We start from the raw sequence: 26,271 nt of genomic DNA, 5'->3' as shown, positions 1-26,271 counted from the left end.
CGAGGGCACCCCGGCTCTCCTCTAGCCCGCTCTCCAGGCCACGCCCCTGCCGGCCAGGCCCCAGGGTCCGGCCCTCGGTGGCTCGGCTCCCGCGCAGGCCCCGCCCGCCCGAGCGCAGAGGCGCAGATGGAGTCGGAGACGCGGGTGCTGCGCGCGGCGGGCGGCTTCGGCCGGGCCCGGCGCCTGCTGGCCGCCGCCTCGTGGCTGCCGTGCGTGGCGCTGGGGCTGGCGCTGGGCTCCGAGCCGCTGCTCACCACGCCGCCGGCGCACCACTGCCGGCCGGACCCCGAGCTGCTGCCCCCCGCGCTGCGCGCTCTGCGCGGGCCCGCGTTGCTCGACGCCAGCGTGCCGCGCCTGGGACCCGCGCGCGCCCCGAGCCCCTGCCTGCTCCTGCGCTACCCTGAGCCCGAGCCCCACGCCCGCCCCAACGGCACGCGGCCCTGCACGCGCGGCTGGCACTACGCGCTGCCCGCCGCCGGCCTGCTGCGCAGCCCGGTGACCCAGGTACGCTCCCGATCAGATCAGCGGAGGACCGGACACGGGAGCACGCGGGCCCGACGGTCGGGGTCTCCGCCTCAGCCTTCTCTGCCTCATCCTGTTTGCTCTCACTCTAACACCTCTCGTCCCCCCCCCTTTTCTGTCTGCCTTCCTCCGTCCTCACCTCCCTCCGTCCCCCCTTGCTCCTCTCCCTTGCCCTCTGCCCGTGGTCGGCCGGGGCTTGTCAGGTTGGCCTCTTAGTCGGTCGTCAGGTGACGCAGCAGATGCCCAGGTTGCGGGGGTGCCGGGCCCAACGGCGGAGCCTGCCGCCCGAGGACTGCCATTGCGGGCGGGCAGCCTGGGGGAGGAGGCGTTCAGCCGAAGGTCTGAGCACATCGGCGCCAGGTGGTCCGCAGTAGGTGGCACTCAAGTGCCACCAGCGTTTTGAGCAAGCTGTGGCTTTGGGCCATGTAGGTGTCGAAAGCGGGTTCCCAAGACAGGAGGCTTTGAATCAAGGGAGGCACGTGGAGATACGTTTGCCAAAAGCAGACCTTTCGTCTGAGGTGCAAACAAGCTGGAGGGGAGGTGGGGGCGACTCAGGGGTGGGTTGCGAAGAGAAGGGGAGGAGGCAGCTGGACCCTCCCAGGCCCCTCTTCGCTCCTTCCTCCCTGGGGCTTGGGACCCGCCCAGCTCTGCCTCCCTCCTGGCAGCCTCTGCCCCGCATCCCTACCTCTGTCCCTGGGAGGATCAGCTCCAGTGTGGGAACAGGGACAGGGTTGCCACGTCTTTGCCTGAGGCCCTGAAACCGGCTGGGCTGCTGTCTTCCGTCCATTCTGCCCCACGGCACCCCTGCCCTTCTGTGGGGGTACTGATCAATCAGCACCCCGTCAGCTTTCACAAACGTTTGGTTTTTAAGATAAAAACTGTGATGTAGTATGATCCAAAACAGGACGTTAAGTTTGGGGAGGAGGCGCAGAAACCTGGAAGGAGAGGTGGGGAAGTGCGAAACTGAGGTCAAGGGCCATGTCCGGGAAAAGCAGGTGAGCGCAGGCCTGAGTCACAGTTCCCGAAATCACTTTTGAAGTGAGCAGCGTCGGGGGAGGTGAGGGCGATGCCCTGGAGGCCTTGGCACAGCAGCCAGCAGGAGCCTCAGCTCTGTCAAGGGTCCCCTGGTGGGAGACCAGTGGCTGCAGAAAGGGGAGTGGGTCCCCATCCAGAGAAAAAACAGACTTGGGGTTCCAGGTAGGTGTCCTGGGGACCCCCCGTCATTGCCCTCTGGGGACTCAGACCGGGAATTGTTCAGATTCTGCGGGAAGACTACCAGAGTCAGGAGATCATGCTGTGTGACCTTGAGCAGGTCCTCCACCCTCTCTGTGCCTCAGTTTCCCCTTATCTCCAGAGAGGAACTGGAGCAGGCCATCTAGCGCCCCTTGCAGCCTGGCCTTCTTCTGGGAACTCGCAATGGGAAGGGTGGCCCGGCCAGCCAACAGGTGATTGGTGTCCCCGTAGTGGAACCTGGTGTGTGAGGATGGCTGGAAGGTGCCCCTGGAGCAGATGAGCCACCTCCTGGGCTGGCTGCTGGGCTGTGTCTTCCTGGGTGCGGGCTGTGACCGGTGAGGCGCTGCCCCTTCGCTTCTCTCCCAGCAGCCCCCCCTTCCAGGCCCTCAGGGTCCTGCCGGATGCCCTAGCTGTCCTGACCCGCACCCACGTTTCCCTGGCTGCCCCCCAGGTTTGGACGTCGGGCTGTGTTCGTGGCCTCCCTGGTGCTGGCCACGGGCCTGGGGGCCAGTGAGGCCCTGGCGGCCAGCTTTCCCGCCCTGCTGACCTTAAGGCTGCTTCACGGGGGGGCCTTGGCAGGGTTTTCCCTTGCCCTCTACGTGGCTCGTGAGTACCGCGGGGGTGGGGGCCCCGGGGAGCACCCCCTCAGGCCAGGCCTCCCACTCTGCTGCGGGGCAAAGTCAGGTGGCATGGGAGGCCCCTCTGGCACTCCCGCTGAGGGCCCTTCTTGCGGAGGGGGGAGGGGCACTCTGTTCTCTGAGGTCTGTCCCTGGTGGGAAGGTGCAGGTGCTGGAGCTGTAGGTTAGTGACCGGTCCCCGCAGCCCTGGAGAGGTCCTCAGGCCATCTGCGTCTGCTCAGGCCTGGAGCTGTGTGACCCCCCTCGTCGCCTGGTGTTCTCCGTGGGAGCCGGCCTCTTCTCCGTGCTGGGCACGCTGCTGCTGCCTGGCCTGGCGCTTCTGGCGCAGGACTGGCGCCTCCTGCAGGGGCTCAGCGCCCTGGTGACGGGCCTTCTGCTGCTCTTTTGGGGGTAAGCGTGTCACGGTTCAGTGACAGCATGGCGGCCCCGCGTGTCACTTCTCTCCGCACCTTTGTGCAGCACCGGACGTGTGGGTGTGGCACAGGGATCCGGAAAGCCGCGGCATGACTTGTCCCCCTGGATCCAGAGAGGCGTCGTGGGCCTCTGCCCTCCTTGCGGAGAGGACCTGTGGGCATTCTCGCCCCACCCCTGCAGGTCGCCGGCCCTGTTCCCTGAGTCTCCCTGCTGGCTGCTGGCCACGGGACAGCCAGCCCGGGCCCGGAAGATCCTGTGGCACTTTGCAGAGCCTGGGGGCGTGGACCCGGAGGACGGCTCAGAGGAGGAGAGCTCCCTGGTTGCAGGTGATGCACCAGCCGGGAGATGGGAGACGGGTGCCAGAGAAGGGTCGTCTCTCACACGTGCCCCTCATGTCCCCGGAGCCACAGAGCTGGACACGCTGGGTGCACAGCGCCCCCGGCCCCAGTACCACTCCGTCCTGGAGCTCCGGCACACCCGCGTCGCCTGGAGGAACGGACTCATCCTGGGCTTCAGTTCGTGAGGAGGGGAGGGCACGGGTGGGCTAATGGGGTCCGCGCCTTCCACCCCCGCCGTGGGTGGGTCTTTGGTCGCTGGAGTCCCCCGCCCTGGCTGGGCCATAGCTGTGTTCTCCCTCTCTCCCAGGCTGATCTGCGGGGGCATCAGAGCCGGCTTCCTCCGCAACCTGGCCCCGAGCGAGCCCACCTTCTATTGGCCCTACTTCCTGACCGCCGGCCTGGAGGCAGCGGCCGCTGTGCTCCTGCTGCTGACGGGGGACCGCTGGGGGCGACGCCCGGTCCTGTTGCTGGGCACCCTGGTCCTGGGCCTGGCATCCCTGCTGCTCCTGGCCGGGACCCAGTGTGAGCGTGGGGCCCTGCCGATACCGAGTCCTCGTGTTTGGCAGAGGGTCTGACCGATGCGGGGTAGCGGGATCAGCCCTCTCCTGGGGCCACGAGAAGGTAGCACAGGAGACGGGGCATTGGGATGAAGTTCTGGTTTTTGCCCCATCTGTCTTCCCACCGTGTACCCAGAGAAAACTGAGGCCCGAAGAGTCAGAAGGCCAAAAGGATCCTATGATCCCAGATGGGGAAAGGCTGGGGAGGCCAGGCCCTGCCGGCAGCATGGGAACTGCCTCCTCCTGCCCCCAGACCTGCCGGGTTGGACCATGCTGTCCCTGTCCGTCCTGGGCCTCCTGGCCTCCCACGCCGTGTCTGCCCTCAGCAGCCTCTTTGCGGCGGAGGTGTTCCCCACGGTGATCAGGTGAGCTTGGGCTGCCAGCCACACCCTGCCCTCCCCGTCGCGCCCGGGGTTCACACCACCTCTTGGGGGACACACGGGGGCCGCTGGTCACAGAAGGGAGTGGAGGAAGGGGGCCAGGGGCTTGGGGAGCAGCGAGGACAGAATGGCGGGGGGGGGGGGGGGGGGGGGGGAGGGGTTTTGGATTTTCTGATGAAAAGAAGGAAACTTGTTCCAGGCCAGGGGGAAGCTTTTCCACAAAGACTTTGAGTTCCCACACCCCCCCTCCCGCCCCCGCTTTGCCCCCGGGCCGCCCCCCACCGCGCGCTCTCCCGCAGGGGGGCCGGGCTAGGCCTTGTGCTGGGGGCCGGCTTCCTGGGCCAGGCGGCAGCGCCCCTGGCCGACGTGCACGGCCGGGGCGGCTTCTTCCTGCACCACGTGGTCTTCGCCTCCTTCGCGGTGCTCGCCCTGCTGTGCGTCCTGCTGCTGCCCGAGAGCCGGGGACGCCGCCTGCCCGCGTCGCTGCGGGACGCCGACTGCCTGCGCGGGTCCCGGGCCCGCCGCCGCCCGCCCCCGCCCTCCCACCGGGCGGGGTCCCGGCCTGAGCGGGACGGCTGACTCGCCGGCGCCCAGGCTCCCTTCCATCCCCGCCCCGCGTGGAGGATAAAGGCATCCGTGGAACTTGGCGTTCTCGCTGCTGCTTCTCTCGGGCCGCGCGCCCTGGGTTGGAGGGGGCTCCCGGTGGGTTCACTAACCCCCCTCTCCCCCCCCCCCCCCCACCGTGGGGGGCAGCCCGGACTGCGCCACCGGCACTGGAGAGAAGAGCAGGTTTTTAATTCAGGAGGGGGGGGGGGGCATGAGTGGGAGGCCGCTGGGGGCCGGCGACGTGGGGGTTCTGACCCCAGGGAAGGCTGATTGATGCCAAGCTTGTCTGGCTCCCGCTCTCCGGGCGCTGGGTCCCTCGGTCTCTGTCCTCCCTGGGAGAAGTAGACTTGCCTAAGGGCCTGGGGGCCCCCTGGCTGCCTCTACAGAGATCAGCCGGGCCTGGAGGCCAGGCTGCCTGTCCTCGGAAAGACGTCTGTCCTCCGTGTCTGGTGGTTGTACCCTGAGCAGGGCACGCGGGTCCGCATCAGAAAGCCCCCCACCCTTCCCTGGCCCTTGTCCGACCCTCACGGGGGTCCATACAGGTCAGCCAGCCGGGCGAAGCGGGGGCCCCAGTCCCGCAGGCAGCTGTAGTCCTGGTCCTCGTCCCCCAGGCTGGACAGGATGGAGCTCAGCGTCCCTGCCACAGAACCATCCCCCTCGTAGTCGTAGATGAGAGCTGTGTCATAGGGCGGGACACTGGGGTCACTGTCTGCCACCTCCAAGCCCTGCGGAGAGGCCCGGGAGAGCTCAGGATCCCTGCCGGCACCAAGCCCCGCCCCCAGCTCAGGCTGCAGCCCGCTCAGCCCGAGACATCGAGGAGGGAGCCCCACCCCCAGCCCCGCGGGAAGAGGAGGGGGAGGGGCAGAGCCCTGAGTGCGGGCACCGTTGGGGATACCCGCCCCACCTCCCTCTGGGCGGCTCTCTCCTTCCTTAGGGCTGGGGTACGTGAGGCTTCCTAACATCCCATCGGTGAGACCCCCGTTTCTGCCTTTTAAAGATTTCACAAAGGGTTCTGTCCTGCCCACCTCCGTCCGTCCTCTCACCCAAAGGGTCACACGCCCTCCTAACCGGGACCAACACCTGGGCCTAACCCCTGCCCAGGCATCTGTAGGGGGCTTCCTCTGAATCAAGGCCTGTGCTTGCGGGCTGGTGTGGCGTCGGGCAGGCCGGCAGGCGGCACCCTCTGCTCCCCCACAGCCCATCGAACCAGGCCGCCTGCCTTCTGAGCCTCCCCCGCCTTGACTGCGAGAACTCGCCGATGCTGTGCCCACATAACTGTGGTTCCGGGATGCGACTGACAGCTGCACCCCCAGCCTCGGGACACGCTAACTTTTGTCGGTGTCCGGTGGCAAGTGCCGCAGAGCAAGCTCCAACCCACCCCAGCTCAACCAGGCTCCGCGCGATCTGGGGCAGGGGTGGGGGGCAGCTTCCTCTTCCAGGGGACCTGTGCCTGTGGTCCCCTGCACCTCCCCAGCCTCACCCAGCTCTCAGATTGTCAGGGGTTCCCCAGAAGCTCAGCTGGGGTCCCCAGCGACGGACCCACTCTCCACAAATGGTGCGCGTCTGGAGGGTTCACAGAGGCGTGGGCGGGAGCCCCTATGTGCGTGTCCCCGTGCCTTTGCCCCTGTCTGCACACCTCCAGGGACACCTACATCATTGATGAAGTCAGCGATGTCAGCGGGGCTGGTGGGCAGCATGCGGGGTGGCTGGGGGCGCACTCGGCCAAACGGGGCATCTCGGCGCAGTGGTGGCCGTCCCAGGGGAGCGCACAAGGCCGCCAGCTCTGTTGGGTGGCGCAGCTGGTTGATGTCGTAAGCATCCTGGGGACACAGGAGGCAGAATTCAGCCCCGATCAATCACAGGGTGGGGTTTTGGTCCCAGGCACCCTGGTGGGATGAGGGGGGTGCGGGGGAAGGGAAGAGGACTTGTGGGGGACACTCCCTCCTCCTGAAGGTGGGGTGAGGGGTGCTGGAGGGGGACCCACAGCCTAGGCTCTCAGGGACCCTTCCAACCGCTTAGCATTTCTAAACCACCACCTCCCCCAATGCCCTCCCCTCACCTGGTCCTCCTCCCCGCCCCCCTGCTCGTCATAGTTCAGGATGTTGTCCCGGAGATCGTCCTGCAGCCCGTGCAGAAACCCTTTGTCTCCTGACTGCCGCCGGGACCGCGTGATGAGGGCGACCGGCAGGGCGAGCACTGGGCAGGAGGGGACAGATAGGAGGTGGTGGGTGCCTGGTCATCCAGCCGGGTCTGGACATGTGGGTCATGGGATCGGGTGGTATGGGGCCTGCGGGAGGGGGGGGGGGGGGAGGGAGGGTTAAGGTGGGGTGGGGCCTGAGAGGAGGCGGAGTCAGGGCAGCAGGTGTTGGGACGCAGGCGCTCACAGAGCAGCAGGATGATGCTGGCCAGCACGATGACCAGGGCGCCCAGGCTGACGCCCACGCCTCCTGCCCTCCGGGCAGCGGCCCCCGGCAGACAGGCGCCATCCGGGCCGCAGCGACACACTGTCACATTCAGGGGCTGCTCGCGCTGCTGAGGCGGCTGCCCGGAGTCTCGGAGCAGCAGGCTGAGGCGGTGTAGACCCTCCCGGACCTGGTGCCGGAGCCGCAGGCGCGCGTGGCTCACTGCAGAGGGCGCCCAAGGTCAGCAGGGGCCTCCCAACCCGACGCGCCCTGCCCCTGCCCCTCCAGGGCCCCTCCGCGCCCCTTGCTGCTCGGAGAAGCGGCCTGGTGGCTGAGGATCCCAAGACCTGGGGCCTCAGTTTCCCCATCCTCCCACTGGGCGTGATAGTTCCTGCCCCGCCCAAGGATGCGGCGGGAACCAGCAGGACCACGGTGCTGAGCGCCCCCCAGGTCTCAGGGCTGCACCCGCGGGCCAGTGTTTGGAAAAACTCACCGTTAACCTGGCTGACACTCCAGTTCCGGGTCAGCTCTGGGACACGGGGACTCAGCTGAAAGTGGAAGGGAGCCCCATGGGGGGGCAGGTCCGCATCCGTGGCCCCCAGGAGAAGGCCAGAACCCTGATCTGGCTTGCTGCACACACTACCAGATGGCGGGGACAGCTCAGGGGCGTGGTCATTGACCTCCAGGATCTCAATGGACAGGGTCCCGGTGGCTGTGCTGGGTGGGGAGGCTGCAGGCGGGAGAGGCCGGGTGGGCTCCTTGCCCTGCTGAGGCAGACTGCCCACCCAAGAATCGGCTCCACGGCACACGCAGCTCTCGGCCCTCAGGCAGCAGCAAGGATGCCCCGCCCGGGTCCGGGAACCCCGGAGCCCAGGCACAGCTTGGCACTCACCATCGTCGTAGGCCAGGATGATGGCCCTGTACCAGCCATCCTTGAGGAAGGGCGAGGCTGGGCTGAGCACTCGCTGGGTCTGGATCTGACCCGTGGCTCTGTCCACCCGCAGCCAGTCGTCTGGGTCATAGTCCTTAGAGTAGCTGTTGGCCAAGGAGGGGACAGAGTGACCCTGAGCAGACACAGGACCCCTAGGGGTGTGGTCATACAGAAACACACATTTCCCACACACGTGTGCACGCACGCACCTCTGAAGCTAGGCCCCCAACTGCCCTGAGCTGGTGGTTTCTGTCCCAATTGACAGATGAGGAAACCGAGGCTCAGGGAAGGCAGGTGAGGCCCAGGGCCAGGGCCCCACGGCCAGTGAGTGCCACAGCCAGGCTTCAGCCCGTGGGCACCGTGGAGACAGACACAGATCCATAGGGCCAGGGCCAGGGTGACATCCAACACACGAAGGGCCGGCCTGCACACACCGGCTCACCGGAACGGACCGGGTGGCGTCGGTGGGCCAGCAAGCGCCCAGCCTGGCCTGCTGGGACGAGTTCACGCCAACACGCACGTATGCACAGGGCTCGAGGCCCCAGGGACGCTCAGGGCTGTACACGGACAGACGTGCCCTCTACCCTCCGACCAGGGCTCTGACGGGAACCCTCCACCGTGCTCCGGGCCCCGGCTGGGCAGCGGACAAAGGAGGCCGTCGGCCCCCTCTGCCTCACCCCGGCGGCCCCCACCTGAGCCTCTGCAGCCGCTGCGTGTCAGGGTCTTGGGCAGAGAAAGTGGCCACGGGGGTTCCCGGGGGCACCCCCTCAGGCAGGCTGGTCCTCAGTGGGTTCTCCTGGAACACGGGCGCCTCGTTGACGTCCTGCACCCGCACGCTGACCCTGGCCTGGCCCCGCTCGGCCCTGGGGGCGGCCGCCTGCAGGGGGGCCTCGTTCTGCACCGTGACTCTCAGGTTGTACTGCTCACAGCTCTCGTAGTCCAGGGGCTGGAGGGGGGGGGGAGGACCGGGGGGGCGGTCGCTCAGGACTCTGGGCCCCCCTCACATTCGAGGTGCCCGGAGGCGGCTACGGGGCAGGGCGAGGCCCCCACGGTGGGACCGCGGCCCCTTCAGTCTCTCCTCACAGCCCCTACTCTCCCTGTCCCTCATTAGCCCTGCACAAATAAAAATTATTCAGGACCAAAAGCCACAAAGAATAACATAAAAATGACAGCTACTCGTCACTCAGAATGAGTTTGTTAGGCGGCGTGTGACCAGCTTCGTGCGTCACTTGGTCAGGCATCCTCCCTGGTGACTCAAGCAACGCTCGTCCGGGCACGCAGAGGGGGCTGGCACCTGGGGTTAAATTAACCTCTGCCACCTGCTGACTTTAAATATTGTCCCGGATGACCTGAGTGGGGCGCATCCATAGCTCACAGCCGTCGAGAACAAAGCTGAGATTTTCCTTTAGAGGAAAGATGCGGGTCCTGAGTTCCCAGCCCGCTGGGCCTGCAAACCCCCGTTTCCTGCAATAACGCTCCTTGTGCGTCAGCCTCTAAACAGGTCTGCACCCGTGTGTGCGTGTGTCTCCCGCTGCTCCTGTCTCCTGGCTTCAGACCCGCCTGACACAGGTCTACACGGCACCCCACACCGGAAGAAGCAGCACTCCATCAATATCACCCGGGCTGTGGCCGGCCCCGTGCCCCGGGGTCGGCGTGGCCTGCTCCCAGAACCCCAGCATTCCCGGGTCCCCTAGCATTCTGCTCTGCCCCAAACGGGGGCCCCCTGAGCTCGGGTCCAGAAGCCAGACCCCAGCTGGGGAAGCCGTGCACCCCACTCACCTTCACCACAGACAGCACGCCCTCGTTGGTCTTGGGGTCTGTGCGGATAGCGAACTGTCCCTTGGGGTCGCCCTCCAGGATGGTGAACCTGGCTGCCCAGTTTGGGGAGCCCGGCAGGTCCCTGTCCTCCACCTGAAGCCGCCCCACGTCCACTCCGCTGACAGCCTCCGTGGCCTCCATGAAGAACTACGGAAGCCCGGCCCTCGTTACCGTCGGGGCTGCGGGGGCGGGGGTGGCCCCGCGGGGGGACGCCCACCCCTGCTCCCCCCCGTTGACTCCGCTGCCCACCCCCCCCCCGCCCCAGAGCCTCCCGGGCTTGTGGCCTTGGGAATCACGGCCCCCCAGGGGTCCCCACGAGGCCCTGTCCGCGGGCTCAGCTGCCGGCCAGGCGCCCTGTGTGCCGCCTTGTCCCGGAGGCTGGGGCTGGCTGCTCCGTCCCACGCAGCGGGGGCGGAGGGAAGGCTCCTCCCTGTTGCCCGAGGGCCACCGAGGGGTCTCGGGGGCGGGGGGGGGGAAGCTTCCCCCCGGGGTCTCCCCGAGCTTCTCTGTGTCTACGTGTGCACAAGCCACCAGTCTAACCTGGGTTTCTGTGCTTGTCCTCAGACAAGTCCTTGTCTCTCTGTCGGGAGCCTGAGGAGGGAAGGACAGTCCCCAGCGTGGGTGTGGTCGGGGGCAGTACCTCGTCCCTAGTGAACCCAGGGGCGTTGTCATTGATATCCTCAAGGGTGATGATGGCTGAGGCCGTGGCGGTGAGCCCATCTCCAGACATGTCCGCCACCTGCAGGGTCAGATTGTACACGGCGACCACCTGGGGGCACAGCAATGCGCAGTCAGGGTCCCCGGTGGCCCCGTAGGGCCCGGTGGCGGGGGCGGCGTCGAGCAGACAGCACCGGGCTCAGCCTCACAGGAGAGCCCTATGCGCATCACAAGCCCCAACACCCGGCCTTTTGCTCCCAAGCTCTGGGGCAAAATGTGCCGCCCGGCCCTCTGGGTCTGACAACACGACTGCCAGCCCAGACTATGAGTGGGCAAGAGGCCAGGCGTCGAGTTGGGTACGCATTCACGGAACACCACAGCACACTGGAGCTGAACCAACAAGCTGGGTCCCTGCCCTGAGGGGCCACTTCCAGTGGCAGAAAGAGGGACCGACGAAGGCCACCTGATGCAGCAAGTGACTAGACAGAGCTGTGTGTGTAGCCGCGGGGAAACCAAGGAGGGCTTCCTGGAGGTGCCGAAGCTGTGCAGCAGCCTGGCTGTGAGCGGCAGCAGGGGTCCCGTTGGAGGAAGAGTGTGCGAGGACAGAGAGTGGCTGTTACTCCAGAGCGCGACTGGCCAGTGTGGGGCCAGGTGGATGGCCTACCCCGTGCCAGGAAGCCCGAAGGCCTGGCAGGCTCCAGGGCGGGGGAGGCTTTCGGCAGGACTCGTCAGGGCCAGGCACCATACGGAGGGCCCTTCCCGCTCCCCTCGGACCTAAACCCACGAGCAGCCACGAGACGCGGGTGTCCCAAGCTGGGTTTGTGTCCAGAGCCACTGGGAGTATCCACAGCAAGCGGGGGCTCCCTTCCACCGTGTCGGGGGAAGCACGTAGGGTGGGCAAGCCTGGGGCGGAGGGCCCAGCTTGGAATGAGCCGCCCCGTGAGCCTCAGAGCGCCGAGAAGACGGGCAAGGATGCAACCCTGGCGGCCCTGGCCCCCAGCCTTCATGGCGGTAGCCTCACCTCGCGGTCCAGACCCACTTGCACGGTGCGTATGTCCCCCGTGTGCTCATCGATGCTGAAGAGCTGGGGGCCGTCCTGCTCCAGAATGGAGTACCGCAGGGCCGCGTTGTCTGTTTCCGGGTCATCAGCGTCTGTGGCTTCGGCCCTGGTCACGTAGGTGCCTGGTGGGGAGGACACGTGTGGGTGCCAACCCCTGGCCCCAGGACGCGCCTAGCCGTCCGTGGCCCACCGTGCCAGGTCCGGGCCCCCATCGGTCTGTACGAGCTTGAACATTTAAGCCGTCTGCCTTGCGCCGGTTGGAGGAGGAAGCAAGAGCGTCTGGTATACACGTTCGATCAAGAGCTGACACGTGTCCCCCAGACACGGAGACAGTCCAGCAGGGGCTGAGAGCCCGGGGTCAGACGGGGGGAACCAGCTGGAAAGCGGGCCAGCTCCGAACCGGCGGGAACGCCGAACTAACAGAAGTAGAGAGACGTGCAAACACAGGTGTGAGCAGCACACACGCAACACGCGCGCACACACGCACAACACACACGCTCGTGTCTGCACACAGAAGCACGTCTCCCAGCTCTGTCTGCTGCCGGGGCCGAACAGCAGCCAATCAGACGAGCCTCCTGTTGGCCAAACACGGACAATGTGGGCATCAGAGCAATGGCTGTAATGGATGATAACCCACCGAACGAGTCAGACTCTGGAGGTCCAGAATCATAGAAACAAAAATAGCATCCGCAGACACACGTCCACAGGGCAGAAAGCCCGCTGACAAAGGGTGAAGGGACAATGGAAGTAGGAAACCACCGCCCCCGCCCCTAGGAGAACGGACCCAGACAAGGACCACGAGCAGATGCTCACACTGGGGAATGGAAGTTTAAGGAGAAACAGAGGACGAGCACAGTCGCAGAGGATCTTTCACAAGATGTCTATTAATTACAGGGGGAAAATGGAAAAATCACAGCGGGGGGTGCCTGGGGGGCTCAGTCGGTTAAGTGTCTGACTCGGTTTCAGCTCAGGTCATGATCTCATGGTTCAGGGGATAGAGCCCTGCGTCTGGCTCTGTGCCGACCGTGCGGAACGTGCTTGGGATTCTCTCTCTCCCTCTCTCTCTCTGCTCCTCCTGTCACTCTCTCTCTCAAAATAATAAACCAAAAAAAAAAAAAATCACAGTGGAGAAGCCCGGCAGACACCCCCTAAACAAGGCAAATCGAAGTCCACATCTCCAGGAACGGGACACACACTCCTGATAGGACACACTGAGGAGAACTGTGTTACCCGAGTGCAAATCCTGAATCCAACCACACAAACCCCATCCGGACAACCCATGTTCTTCAAAATAACTGAGTAAGTGCTTCAGAACGTCAGTGTTGGGACTAAGGAGGTGTGACACTCAGATGGTGAAAACTACAAACGCTTCGGAAAGAAATTAAACCCAAGTAAACGGAAACACGGCCCATGTTCACGGACCGCGAGGTCAACGCTGTTCAATGTCAGCACCGCCCAAAGTGATCTGCAGATTCGGTACCGTCTCCATCGATGTCCTAAGGACAAGTTTCTTCGCATAAATAGGAAAACCGTCCTAAAACTCGTATGGAACCTCCAGGAAACCCAAACAGCCAAGAACACAGCGGGCGCACTCACACCGCCTGCCTTCAAAACCACCCCAAAGGTACGGGGATCACGGCAGCGTGGGGTGGCCACACAGACAGACGCGCGGGCCAGTGGGACAGGAAGTCCGGGAACAGACCCTCGCACGGGTGGCCAAACGACTTCCGGCCAGCGTGCCGAGACCGTGCGAGGGGGAAGAGGTCGGTCTTCTCGGCACCCGGCGCTGGGAAAACTGGGCGTCCGCAGCCCAGAGCACGCACTTGGACCCTCCCCTCACACCATCACGCAAAAACTCGCTCCAAGCGGATCAAAGACCTACACGTAAGGCCTGAAACTGTAAAACCTGGAGGAACACGGAGGGCAAAAGTCTCGCGACACTGGATTTGGTTATGATTTCTGGACGGGACGCCAAAGGCACAGGCAACAAAAGGGAAGATGGACAAACTGCACCTCATGAACATTTTTAAATGTTCTGCGTCAAGACACTATCAACAGGGTAAAAAGCAGCCCACAGGACGGGAGAAAACACTTGCAAATCGTGTCTCTGTGAAGGACTACCCAGGATATATAAACAACCCCTAAAACTCAACAAAAATGCAACTCAATTCAAAAATGGGCAAAGGGCTTGAATCTGCCTTTCTCCAGATAAAATATACAAATGGCCGCAAAACACATGAAAAGGTGCTCGACATCAGTAGTCGTTAGGGAAACACAAACCCACATCACGAGACACCAGTTCACACCCACTGGGATGGCCATCATGAAAAACCAGAAGACAAGTGTTGGCAAGGACAGAAGAGAAATGGGGCCCCACACGTGGCCGGTGGGGTGTGAAATGGTGTAGCCGCTGTGGAAACAGCATGGTGGTCACTCAAATGAAACACAGAATCGCTGTGTGATCCATCAACTCCACTTCTGGGTTTATCCCCCAAGGAACCAAAAGCGGGAACGTGAACTCACGTCCATAACATCACTCACGGTAGCCAAGGCGCGGAAGCCACCCAAGTATCTATCTACAGGAGGACGGACAAGTGAAGCGTGGTCTGTCCACACAATGGACTACTGTCCAGCTTTAAAAGGGAAGCAGATCCTGAACACGGATGAAGCTGGATGCTTGTGCTCGTGAGATGAGCCGTCACAGATGACAAATACTAGAAGGTTCCACTTATACGAGGTCCCTAGAGTATACAGATTTACAGAGGTGGAAAGTAGGTGGGAGCCAGGGTCTGGGGACCGGTGGTGGGGACAGCCGCACAACATTATGAATGTATTTTTTTTTAAATTTTTTTTTTCAACATTTATTTTTTGGGACAGAGAGAGACAGAGCATGAACGGGGGAGGGGCAGAGAGAGAGGGAGACACAGAATCGGAAACAGGCTCCAGGCTCCGAGCCATCAGCCCAGAGCCCGACGCGGGGCTCGAACTCACGGACCGCGAGATCGTGACCTGGCTGAAGTCAGACGCTTAACCGACTGCGCCACCCAGGCGCCCCATGAATGTATTTTTTAAATGTTTATTTTTGAGAGAGAGACAGAGAGAGACAGAGAGAGACAGATGCAGGGCATGAGAGGGGGAGGGGCAGAGAGAGAGGGAGACACAGAATCCGAAGCAGGTTCCAGGCTCTGAGCTGTCAGCACAGAGCCCTATCTGGGGCTTGAACCCATGAATTGTGATCTGAGCCAGCGTCTGATGCTGAACTGACTGAGCCACCCCGGTGCCCCACGTTCGGAATGTATTTAACACCACTGAACTGTCCCCTTAAAAATTGTTAGGGTGGTAACACTTACGTGTATTTTTAGCGCAATAAAACTTTTTTGAAAAAAAAAAAAACCACATCAGGGTCAGGAACGCCTAACGGCCAAGGAACCGCTCCAGACGGAGGGGAACGAGCTTAGGTGGAGCGGGACCATCGTCCCAACCTAATGGTGGAAACAAGCAGATAATCCACAAAGGCGCAAACATGATCAACGTCACAACTCTGTTGCAATTCTTTTTAACTTTTTTGCAAGTCTGAAGATATGCAAAAAGAAGTAAAAAAAAAAAAAAAAAAAAAAAAGGTCATTCTGAGTCTTGAAACACGAAGAAGGAGGTGAAATAAACAGACGTGTGGGAGCACCTCGCACGAGTCCGCCCTTCCCAGCCTCTCAGGCGGAAGGCTGGCCTGGGATTGGACTGAAGCCCCTGGGACCAGAGCGGGAAGGTCTCTCCTGCCTGGAACAGGTCAGGCGAGCGAGGCCGTCCGGACAGGAGGTTGTGCCTTGTTTGCGACCGAGATGTAGGGCTGAGAAACAAGGACGGACGTGTTCTGGAAGCAGGCTTACGGCATCATGGTGAGGGTGCTAAATCCACGGAATTGTCCGTTTTTAACCGCTCAGTCCTGATTTGTGTGGATTTCACCTCAGTGCAGCAGCAGCCTCCGTCCCAGCTCGGCCACCATAAATCCTCACTGCTTTTTGGAAGACGCTGGGGTGTGAAACTTACACTGAAACCGGAAGTGACCACAAAGTCCCTGCCCCTGGAGAGTCCGCTTGCTTACTCTTGGACGCTCTGAAGGACCACCGAGAGTCTTGCTCAGTCTCCCCGGGCCTTCTGACGACTCAGAGCCCCCCACGCCCGCCGCAGCCCCCCAGCCTCACCTGGCACTGCTCCCTCCAGCACCCGGCCGCTGAACGCCTCCTGCCTGAAGACGGGCCGGTTGTCATTCTGATCCACAACCACGATCTCCAGGTCCGTGGGCTCCTCCAGGGTGGCTCCTCCCAGGTCCAGAGCAAAGGCCCTTAGCTACCCAAGCAGAGAGCAAGGGCTGGTGCTGTGCTCCCCCAGTTTTGGTGGCCCCCACCAGGCCGTGCAAAGGGACAGCAAGTGCAGACCCGGTGTCCCGCTGGGGACACCAGTTTACACAGGGGAGAAAGGGCATGGGGTGGGGCGAGTGTGCAGCAGCGAGACCTCCCTGCCCCCAGCCTGCTCGCCCACAGCAAGGGAGGGCAGCGCCTCGCTTCCTCTCTCGCCTTGGCTGCCGGGAAGCTCACAGGTCTGTTTTGTGTGCGACTGAAGCCACAGTCTCACTAGCGCTCCCACTCCGTCCCTTCTGCTAATCGGTGCAGGCTCCTCTTGGAGCTTAATGATCCCGTGAAACGGAAATTAAGCCACTTCCCTGCTTCTGGAGAGCGGGCATGCTAGGGTGCCCAGGTAGGACCGTGGTCTCTGTCTGATAACTCCCTGTGTAAGGGAACCAAGAGCTCGTTCTCAAAGTCTGGACGAAGAACGTTCAGGGCACGGAAAAAGCAAAGTCAGAAGCCTCCTCCTCCAGGGCAAATTCAAAACACTTTGGAGACTCCAGGACACAGGACTCTGTGGGGAGTCAGGTTCCTCCCCCTCCACGGCCTCTTGCTCCCTTCTGTCAAGCCTCACAATCCCATGCCTCCAGGGCGGGGGGATCCTGTGCCACCTTCCCCGGAGAGTCAAGGGACACCTGCCACTGGGACGTGCCATACCGTGGGCTTCTGCACAACGCCCCACCCCCACCACACATGGCCAGGCTGGGGGCAAAACTCGGGCAAAGCTACACCAGCGTCCAGTGGTGTTTTCCTGGGAGGCTGACAGCGGCTCTGCTGGGGGCTGCCCGGTGCCGCTTCCCCGGGCAGGACCAAGCCCCGCCTCCATGGGGCCTCAGTTCGCTCATGCTCATCTGTTAAATGGGAACAGAATCCTGAACATCTTCTTTGGAATGCAGGTCCTATAGTCCCAAACCCCTGTCTGCAGCTACCAATTAAGGACATGTGCCCTCAAGTCCCAACCCTGAGACCAGGAGCCTGGTGGTGGCAGGAGCCCCCCCCCCCCCCCCCCGCCTTTCCTGCCAGCGCTCCCCACAGCGGGCCCCACCCTGAAGCGGTCTGTCTTCTCCCGATCCAGCATGGCATTCAGGAACACCTTCCCGGTGAACTTGTCAATGGAAAACACGCCCTGGGGCTCCTCGTCCACACCGGGGCCCTGGATGCTGTAGATGACGCTGCCCAGTGGCTGCTTGTCGGACTTGATCTGCCAAGAAAGGAGCCCGGCTGGGGGAGGTGCCCCAAAAGGCAGGGTCCCTCCCTCTTCCTGGCCTTGACTCCTCCCCAGCAGCTCGGCCTATGACCCCAAAGATGTGCTGCCCTCAGGGACCCTCCAGGGACAGCCCAGCCCCTGTTCTGCCCCCAGGGCTAACCCCCTCCCCCATCTGTGCCCCCCTCACCTGCACCAGGGGGTACGGAAGACGCTTGTGGTTCTCGGATACACTGATGGGGGGGATAACCCAGGCTCTTCGTACACGGCCTGGCGCAGGTGCCCGGTGCCAGGGGTACAGGGTACTGGGCCTCCTCTGCCCAGGGACTCCCAATGACAGGCCCAGGCTCTGCAACAAAGGCACAATTAGCTGTCAATTACATAGCACGCAACCCCAGTGAGCCCGGCCGCAGAAAAGTGAACCCACCATAACCTTGGCCCCCATCAGAGCCCTGAGCTCATGGTCCTGGGAGACCCCACAGCCACACCCCAAGACTGGAGCCCCCAAAGCCCTGCATGTGTCTCCTGTCGTCTCCTGGGAGCCCCTGCGGCCAGAGCTGCCCCAGGCCTGGTGGATGTTCCCTGACCGGCCGGTCGAAGCGAGGCTGCCGGGCCCCCACCTCCTCCCGGGAGTGGCCCAAGGGAGGCGCAGGCACCGGGCCTTGGGGAGCATGGGGTGCTCAGGGGGCAGACGGAGCCAGAGTGACGAACGAGGCAGCTGCTGGCAACAGCTGCCAGGGGGAGGCTCCCAGGGACACTTCGTGGGAGAAGACTGTGGCTAACAGGGTGTGGCCACCCTTCCCCTCTCCCACAAATGCTTCCCGGAAGCGGGTGCTCGCGGAGGCCCTACAGGCAGGTCGGAAGGGGCTTCTCCAGGCTGCTCTGTGGGATTGGAGGCTCAGCCCGTTTCCAGGGTTTCAGCAGGACCTGCAAACTTACCCGACCTCACCGTGCAGACTGGCCTAGCTGCTGGGGGGTTCGCAGGGCCCAAGGGGCTGAAACGGGACCACAACACCGGGTGCCGACCCCCTGCTTTCCTCCCAACCACGGGGCCAGTGGTAGGGTTCACAGCACCACTCCCGGGATCCTCAGGGCCCTGGGGGTGCTCCCTCCTCTTTCTCCACACACTCGGGGGGCCGGGGGGCTGCCAAGGGAAGACGGGGAGCACGTGGCAGCCGTGCTCACCCCCTCCTCCGCAGGGGCGGGTGGGGGCATGTAGATACAGCTCAGGCCCTTCCCTGGGCCAGCCTTTGGGCTCAGAACTGGGGCCATCAGGGAGCATGGTGGGAGGAGGGCACCCGTCAGAAGTCTCTCAAGACCCACTGGCCACTCCCCGTAGTGACCACAGGTAGCCCCACCTTCCCAGGTCAGGTGGGGAAACTGAGGCCCAGAAAAGGCACCGTCCCATGAGTCAGGGACGGGCTGGCAGCACAAACACATCCCGAATTTCCCGGCCCTGGTCTCCGCACCAGGCTCTTCAACAGGGTGCCGGCTGGTCTGAGTGTGGGACCGAGCACTGTGGCTGGCTGGGCACAGGGGCTCTGGTCCAGGGGCACAGGGTCCCGCTGGATTTGGTGAGAGATGGCGGCACCTGGGGTGGGGTCTGGGGGAGGGGCTCGGTCACGCGCTGGGACCCAGCTGGCTTTGGGGGTTGGAGAAGGCAGCCTCTGAGGCTGCTCGGGCCCCGCCCCCCCCCACACTGGCAGCTGCCCCCTGCCCTGCCCTCCCCCAAACCCAAGGCAGGACAGGCTGGCTGGGGGCATGCAGAGTGGACACCCCCTCCCAGACGCCAGCCCTCTGTGCTCTAGGGATGACCCTAGAAGCTCTCTGGCCCCACCCAGGGTCTCCAGGCCCTGGGTCCTTCTGGAGGAGGCGTTCCCTTTTAGCTAAGGTGGACAGGGTGGCTCCCTGGCTGCCCTGTGCCTCCTCGACACCGTGAGCTCACCCCCCAGCCTCCGTCTGGGGCCTCATAGTCCACGGAGAGTGGGCATGGGACGGGGCGGTCTCGTGGTCTCAGAAGAGAGGCGTCAGGGACGAGTGAGGGGGGTGTTCTGGGTGGGATGGGACAGGGGCAGAGGGAGATGCCAGCTGCCGTCCCGTGTAACCCTCCGCTCTACTCCCTGCCACCTTCACCTACCAGGACCAGCACAAAATGCTTTCCACACGCTTTGCTCGCAAAACAGCAGTAACATCCACATGACAGCTGAGCTCTCCTTGTGGCCCCAAGCCGGGTCCCCAGGCCTGGAATCGTCCCCCTCCTCCTCCTCCTCTGAAATCCCAGGGGCACTGTCACCTGCAGGGGCCTGGAATCTGCGAGGCAGCGAATGTGGTTTATAAAAAGGACCAAGCTCCTGGCCAGGCCCCCAAGCTACTCCAGCCCGACAGACCGGCAGTGCCTGGGGCGGCTCGGGCGTCGCGCCAAACCCACAGAGCACAAACCCTTCCAGGTCAGCACCGTGTTCCCGCCAAGCGGAGCCCTGCTGGCCTCTGTCACTGTGCTAGCGGGGACAGCATCTGTTTCCTGAGCATCCCGAGGGCGGCACAGGGCTCAGCGTCCGCCTGTCTCAGCCCTTTCTGCCCTCCCTAGGCCCTCCCTCAGCCCTCACGGCCCCTAGGATCGAGCGCTGTCTGGTTTCACAGCCACCCAGAGTAGGGCTCAGAGCGGCCGAGCCACTGGCTCAAGCCCACACGGCCAGAGAGCAGCAGAGGTGGGGGCCACAGGGAAGCCAGCTTCTGAGCTCTGTCGCTCCCAGGAGCGCCTTCCCCACCCGGCCTCAGTGTGGGGAGGTGGACAGGACTGGGGGTGCAGGCGGGGGCCGGTCTGCAGGGGGGCTAGCCCCTGATCTCAGGCTCTTGGAGGAATGCTGGGGGACACACTCTGCCCCGTCCAGCCCACCACAGAGCCTCCGGCTGCCCCTCACCCCCGTCTCTGCCAGCGGCCTTGGCTTACGCCGCAGCGTGCCCAGCAGCGTGGTGAAGGGCTGATGCGGTCGTGGCAGAGCCTGGGACTCCACGGCCCAAGTTCAGGAGGTCAGCAGAAGCCACAGAACCTTGGCAGGGACCCCCTGCCCAGATCAGAGGCTGCGGTGGGTGGGGCGGCTGGGCCGGGCCACAGCCCACTTCCGCCGGCCAGCCCGGGTCCTCCCACCACCCCCTTCCCAGAAGACAGACGTGGCCGGCTGGGGGAGGGTCTGGGAGCTGCCCGGGGACCACGGGACATCTGGGGCCAGGACAAAGCCACACGGACAAAGCCAGCTCACACAGACCCCCAGCATGTGGGCAGAGCGAGAAGGCACCACCGAGTGGACGCGGGCTCCCCTCTGCTGTCCACCGTGCTGCTCCCACGCCCAGCCACAACCAATGGGTGTGACGAACCCAGTTCCCCCAAGTGAGGCCCAACGATACCCCCGTGCTCATCCCCGGCCTTTGCCTTAACCAAGAACCGAGAGAATAGTCTGGAAGCCCTGGAGACACCAGGGCCACTGTCCCTCCCCGGGGCCCACCCCCAGCCCAACACCCAACCCCAGCGGGTGAGTAATAAAGCCCCCCACCACCCCTGTAGGAATCCGTTCTTCCTGGCGTGGCCCACAGGGCTCTCTGCTTCTCTCCACCAGCCCACGGTGGGTTCGGAACAAAGAATCCTAAGCCACGGCGTAGTCTCCCCGGAGCCTGGGAAGAGAGCTGGGTGCTCCCCCACCCCGGGTAGAGAAGCCGTGGGCCGGGAAGGCTGGGCGGGAAGTGAGGACGGCCCGCTTCGTCTCCTGGAGCTGCTGGCCTTTAGGGGCCCCTGGGGCTCCCTAAAATCACTGCTGAGATTCAGACGGCAGGCAGCAGGCCTGAGCTCGGGCTGGACTTTTGCTCCCGTGGCCCAGCTTCCTGGAACCCTGTCCGTGTCGTGTCGCGACTGCATTAGGGGAAGGGAACATGCTCTGCTACCCCATCCAGCGTCGTTGGGCGAACCTTACAAAACGTAGCTGCAGACGCGAGCTCGAGTGAGAGGTTCCAGGGTTAATCCCACACTTGTGTGAGTGGAGACCCCTCCAACGGTGCTTTTGGCTCGAGGTTTCATGATCTAGGAAGCGGGTGGGAGGCCTGGAGCCTGGCGGAACGGGGCGGCAAGGGCCCGGGGCGGGGGGGTTTCCCCGGGCGGAGGGAAGAGATCCCGGTCTGCACCCCCCGCAAGCCTCCCAGGCCCGAGCCCCTTCTGCCCAGGCTGGAATCCGCACCACCCCGTTCCTGGACGGCCTGGCCGGCATCAGGCATGACAGGAATGGGCCCAGCTGTTGCCCCAGCCCAGAGAGGCCCCTGCACGTCTCCTGAGGCGCCAAAGTAAGGGGGTGAGAGAAGCAGCTGTTTCCCACCCCCCCCCCCACCCATCATCCCCCTTGCAGGGACAGGTTCGGCCACGTGAGGGCCACTATGCTCCGGGGCTGCCCTGTCCACCTGGGGAAGAGAAGTCCAGGAGCCAGCTGCCCTCTGCCGCCCCAGCTACTGTCATATTAACGTGACTAGAGAACGTGGCCTGCGCCAGGCTGTTCCACGGCCTTTCCCACGTTGCCTGTGGGGGCCTTCACATGTCCAAGTCCCCAGGAGTGCAGCCAAGGCCTCACCTTCTTTCCAGAAACCGTGTGGCTCACCAGCTTGCCCCAAATCATCCAGGTCCGCCACCCCCCACTCCCGCCCCCCCCAAGGGCAGGGCCAGCTATGGGGGCACTGAGGGCCGGGGAGGGGCCCGAGGGCCCAGCTCTGAAAGTACACGCTCTAAGCCCCCTAGGTAAGATTTTAGGGGACACAGGCGGGGGAGGGTTGTGCCTTGTCCCAAAGACACAGTCAGCACCAGATCAATGCAGAGCCCTGTTGTTGAGGCCCCTCCTGAGCCAGCCCTGCCTCGCCCGGGGCCAGCCGGTGGGTCTCAGGAGCTCACAGAGGTGGAGGAAGGGATGTCCAGGAGGCAGCCTTCAGCTGCCATGTGGCTCGACAGGAGAGGACAAAAGTCTGAAAGCTGAGCTGGATGGGGGAGGGGTGGGTAGGGCCCCGACACGGATGTATTTCGGGGGGGGGGGGGTCTAGGAAAAGCTCCCCTCATGCGCTAATCTGAGCCACGTCGAGTACAGAACTTGTGTCCAGGCCCCATTGGCTGATCCCCCCAAATCCCCAAAGCCTCCAGCTGTGTGCAGGGGTCATTCCGCAAGAGCCCCAGGGAGAGGACCTCCCCTGCTGCAGAGCCACCCCAAACCCAAAAGAGCAGGTCTCCGTCATGTGCCTGCCCAAAGTACTGGGTCTGGTGCAGGGTGGGGGTGGACCACTGCTCCTACAGCAAGTGGGGAGGGGGCATCAGAGGCGTGGAGCCTTCTGGAGTGGACCCCAGTGTGTGGGGGCATACGGTCCTGTGGGAGGGCCCACAAGAAGATTGTGCACGGTGCGACCTCCCAGCAGAGGGCTGGGGGAGCCCAGGCCCAGGTGGGCCCAGAGGCAGGGGTGCAGGTGACCAGAGCGAGGGGTGCCGGGTGTCCCGAGGCCCAGTTGCTGGGCGGGGCGGGGGGGGGGCGGGGAAGGGGTCCAACTGCAGGGCATCTGACCAGCTTCCAGCCACAGCTGGGAGATCTTTGGGAGTCAGGGGGACTCAAGAAGCCCAGAGTGGGTGCTGGGAAACTGGACTGTCCTCGCCAGTGTCTGGGCCCCAAACAGCAAGCACCTGTGGGCACTCGCCAAGCCCTCGAGCTCACTACCTGTCCAGTATAAGGCAAATAAGGTCCTCTATTATGCACAATGTCCCCACCACTGCCCGGCCCTGGCCTCTGGCCTGCGACCCGACTCAGTCTGCTCCCCAAAGGCAGGCCGCGGCTCCACTCCCAGGCTCGGAGTAGTGCCTGCCCCGTCCAAAGGGCCACTCGACCCAGGACTCGAGGAGATGTGGCCCCCTCCCAGGGGGTGCCCATGGTGGGGAGAGGGGCAGTGGTCTGTGCCTCCTTGTATCCTGCCCCGCTCCCAGCTCGGAGAAACCAGGGAACTGGGGCCAGGGGGGGAGTGTGGGGGTGTGGGCTGTGTGCCAGGGGCCTGGCTCCCAGGGCACTCCCAGGGGAGAGTGGATTCCTGGAGGGCAGAGCCCGCAGCTGCCCCTGCCGGCGGGACACAGGGTGGAGGTGCCTCGGACTCCACTCACCAGGGTCACTAACCAGGGTCACCTGCCTACCCAGCAGGAGTGTCAGGGAACCGGCCTACCAGCTCGTCCACCGGGGTGCTCCTGCTGCCCCCCCCTCCTGGCTCTCACCACAAGTCGGGCAGGGTTGAGGGGCGCACCTCCAGGGGAAGGACCGGCCTGCTAGGTGGTCTCCGGGCGGCCACCCAGCTTGGCTCCCCGTCCAGTTCAGTCGGAGACGCATACCCTTTGCCTCCGGACCCCGCTGGGGCACAGAACGCCCTGGACAGAGCTACCCACCGGGCACCCTCAGCTCATGGGTCCTCCAGAGGCGGCCAGAGCCAGTGGTCCCCGGGAGCGTCCCACTGTAAGGCGTAGGGCAGGGGGCAAGGGGCTCCGCGCGGCCAGACGCCTTACCTGGGCCAGCAGCCCGAGGGCGACGAGGAGTGCGGCGTCCATGGGCCGGCAGAGCGGGGGCCGAGTGTCCGGCCGGCAGCCTCCTGCTCGGACACAACGCGGGCTGAGTGACAGCACAAGTGCGCGGGCGGGGGCCCCCGAGTGAGTGACAGCACATGTGCGGGGGCGGAGCAGGAGGCCGGGGGCGGGGCCTGGGGCTGAGTGGCAGCACGTGTGCGCGGCGGGAGGCGGGGCCTGAGTGACAGCACGTGTGCGGGGGCGGAGCCAGGGCCTGGGGCTGAGCGGCAGCACGTGTGGGCGCCGGGGCGGGGCGGGGCGGAACCAGTCCGGAGGCGGCTGTCAAGGGCGGCAGAGCCCTGGGAGTCCAGTAGTAAGAAGAGGAAGCCGGCAAAAAAGACGGAGGTGGGTGGGGGCTGGGCTAGGAGCCAGAGTGGATGGATTCGTCCATCCACTAATTTTTACGTTGCTGCTCCGTGAATTCACCAGACACACTCTTGCCTCAGGGCCTTTGCACTGGCTGTTTCTTCTGCCCCTAGTGCTCTTCCCCTGCGCCTTGAGGGCTTTGTCTGATGGCAACCCCTGAGCACCCTATCGGGCACTGGCACCTACCTGCCCATCTTAGGTCACAGTGTCTTGCACTGGGGTGGGGCTCCCCTGCGCCTGAATTGTTTCTGTGGATCCTCAGGGCTAGCACAGAGGAAGGCCAGGCCTAGACCTCGCCTGGGGTTGGCCCTCCCCACCCCAGCCACAGCCCTTCCTCCCTCCCCTGGTCCCCCCCACCCCCCGCACCCGGTGGCCTCCTGTTCTGGGGCTGCTCTCCTCTTCAAGACCTGTGCCCCTGGTGTGTGTGTGTGTGTGTCGCTCACAGGCCCAGGACACAGTAATGGAGGGTGGAGAGCGCAGGACGGAGGAAGGACCCTAGGAGCTAACACACTGCCCTCTGAGCAGGAGGCGGGGGGGATGTCCAGGGAGCCTGGGTCTTCTCTGTGGCAGGGGCAGGTCCTCCGCTCTCCTGTCCAGATCGTGGGCCGTGGAGCAGGTGTGGCACCATCTGTGCCCTTGGCCTGGTTGGAAGGAGGCCAGGCTGCCTGAAGGAGACTCTGGCAACGTGTCCCTGGCACTCACTGCTCCGAGGTGGGGAGTCAGAGAGGGGGCCTTTCCATCTCCAGGCTCTGAGACCCTGGGCCTGGGGAGCAGCTTCTAAGGGCCACTGTAAGGGTAGGGCTAACCTGTAGCCTTAAGAAATAACAGCTTTGTTTTAACACTGTAGGTTAGGAGATAACAGCCTTAGCCTATCAATCAAGGGATGGATTAGCGCCTGATCGGATTGGGGCAAGGGCCTGTTTGAACTGTTTCCACCTGGGAACTATCCCTTTGTTCTGTTCCCAGGTGATAATAAGACGATGTGGTGGGCTATAAAAACTCTGTACCCCGGGAGACCTCACTCTGGTCAAGAGTGTCGGTCCCGATCGGTCGGTTTGCCTTGCCTCTCGTTGCAGTAAACTTTGTTGTGACTGTCACTGGTGCCCGTAGCATTCTGTTTCAGGAGTCGTGTGGATGCATCACCACCATGCTGCCTCTTGAGATTAGGGACCCCGAACAGGGGCGGGACAGCCTTCGGAATGCCTGGGGCTCCTGCCTTCTGGTGCTAGTGCAGGGGTGAGGTAGAAGGGGATGGGTGGCTGAGCCTGAGTCCCCTGGTTAACCTCAGGCACTCTAACGGGGGTGAGGGGAAGAAGCCTTGTAAGACCCCCTCCTCTCTGCTTATTTGCCCATCCTTCTGGCACCTTGCTCTTGGCCATTTGTCCCCCACCAACAACCTCTGGGGGTAGGGGTTCTCCAAGGGGAGGGTGAGCTGGGTCCGGTCATGGGTTAGCCCCAAGCGCAGGGAAAGGCCGCTGCGACCGGGTGTGGTCCCGGGTTGCTAAGCAATCCTCCCCATGGGGGTCCAAGTGCAGGGCCTTGGGGAGGTCGTTCTCCCCGCCACCCTCAGTTTCCCCTTGTGCCCAAGCACGAGCATGGGGGGCCTTGTCCAGGGCTGGGCCACCCCAGCCGCAGGACCAGTTCCCTCTCCTTCTAAAGCGGGACCGCCCCTCCAGAAGAGACCTATCGTTTTCCCGAGGACTCGGGGCATCCGACCCCCTGGACTCTCCAGGCCTGCAGCTCTGCCGCCTCCCTCGGGGTCACCCCCTCCCCCGGGGTCACCCCCTCCCCAGACACTAACCTGCCGCCCGAGGCGGCACCGGAGCCCACACCCCACCCCCAACCCCTGCAAGGAGCAAGGGCGGCTCAGACGGGGGGGGGGGGGGGGGGGGGCGTGGCCTCGGGGTGGCCGGTGGGCAGGGCACACGAGTGGGCGGGGTTCAGGCTGCTGGGTGGACGATGGGGGCGGGGACCGGGGGTGGACACAGAGGGGAGGGGAGCGGAGGATCGCCGGGGTCCGGAGGTGCTGAGAGAGGGAGGTGACCTGACCCCAGGTGTCGGCCTGGGCAGGGGCAGTTTCCTTGTGGACGTTAGCCACCTATAAGGACAGTAAAGCCCGAATGGTGGTCCCC

General features: G+C 64.1%; 2 protein-coding genes across 2 annotated transcripts; one reads left to right on the top strand and one right to left on the bottom strand.

The window, feature by feature from the left end:
• Positions 1-126: 126 nt before the first annotated feature.
• On the top strand, positions 127-4,661 carry SLC22A31 (solute carrier family 22 member 31). The gene is made up of 9 exons (XM_047846356.1): positions 127-504; positions 1,987-2,090; positions 2,207-2,361; positions 2,615-2,783; positions 2,988-3,133; positions 3,218-3,326; positions 3,453-3,667; positions 3,956-4,067; positions 4,382-4,661. The coding sequence occupies exons 1-9, from the start codon at positions 127-129 to the stop codon at positions 4,659-4,661; spliced, it is 1,668 nt and encodes a 555-aa protein (XP_047702312.1).
• Positions 4,662-4,900: 239 nt separating this feature from the next.
• Positions 4,901-23,792, bottom strand: CDH15 (cadherin 15). Its single transcript, XM_047846100.1, has 14 exons — positions 23,717-23,792; positions 17,351-17,509; positions 17,002-17,157; positions 15,756-15,900; positions 11,518-11,678; positions 10,480-10,608; positions 9,801-9,986; positions 8,714-8,967; positions 7,983-8,125; positions 7,584-7,820; positions 7,073-7,312; positions 6,748-6,884; positions 6,341-6,508; positions 4,901-5,413 (listed from the first exon to the last, which is right to left on the bottom strand). Exons 1-14 carry the CDS (start codon positions 23,756-23,758, stop codon positions 5,213-5,215), a joined length of 2,358 nt encoding a protein of 785 aa, XP_047702056.1. The 5' UTR covers positions 23,759-23,792; the 3' UTR covers positions 4,901-5,212.
• Between the last annotated feature and the right edge of the window lie 2,479 nt (positions 23,793-26,271).

Source organism: Prionailurus viverrinus, unplaced genomic scaffold, assembly GCF_022837055.1.
Source record: "Prionailurus viverrinus isolate Anna unplaced genomic scaffold, UM_Priviv_1.0 scaffold_38, whole genome shotgun sequence".
Taxonomy (NCBI): Eukaryota; Metazoa; Chordata; class Mammalia; order Carnivora; family Felidae; genus Prionailurus; species Prionailurus viverrinus.
Note: the sequence above shows the minus strand (reverse complement) of the source record. Positions and strands in the feature narration are given on the sequence as shown.

Coding starts and splice junctions, on each gene's coding strand:
- CDH15 (XM_047846100.1), bottom strand. CDS start 23,758: ATGGACGCCGCACTCCTCGTCGCCCTCGGGCTGCTGGCCCAG. Junction 6,885..7,072: donor CAGCATCATCCTGCTGCTCT/GTGAGCGCCTGC, acceptor CCTCCTGCCCAG/TGCTCGCCCTGCCGGTCGCC. Junction 6,509..6,747: donor GGGGCGGGGAGGAGGACCAG/GTGAGGGGAGGG, acceptor CTGTGTCCCCAG/GATGCTTACGACATCAACCA.
- SLC22A31 (XM_047846356.1), top strand. CDS start 127: ATGGAGTCGGAGACGCGGGTGCTGCGCGCGGCGGGCGGCTTCGGCCGG. Junction 3,134..3,217: donor GGAGAGCTCCCTGGTTGCAG/GTGATGCACCAG, acceptor CCGGAGCCACAG/AGCTGGACACGCTGGGTGCA. Junction 3,327..3,452: donor CTCATCCTGGGCTTCAGTTC/GTGAGGAGGGGA, acceptor CCTCTCTCCCAG/GCTGATCTGCGGGGGCATCA.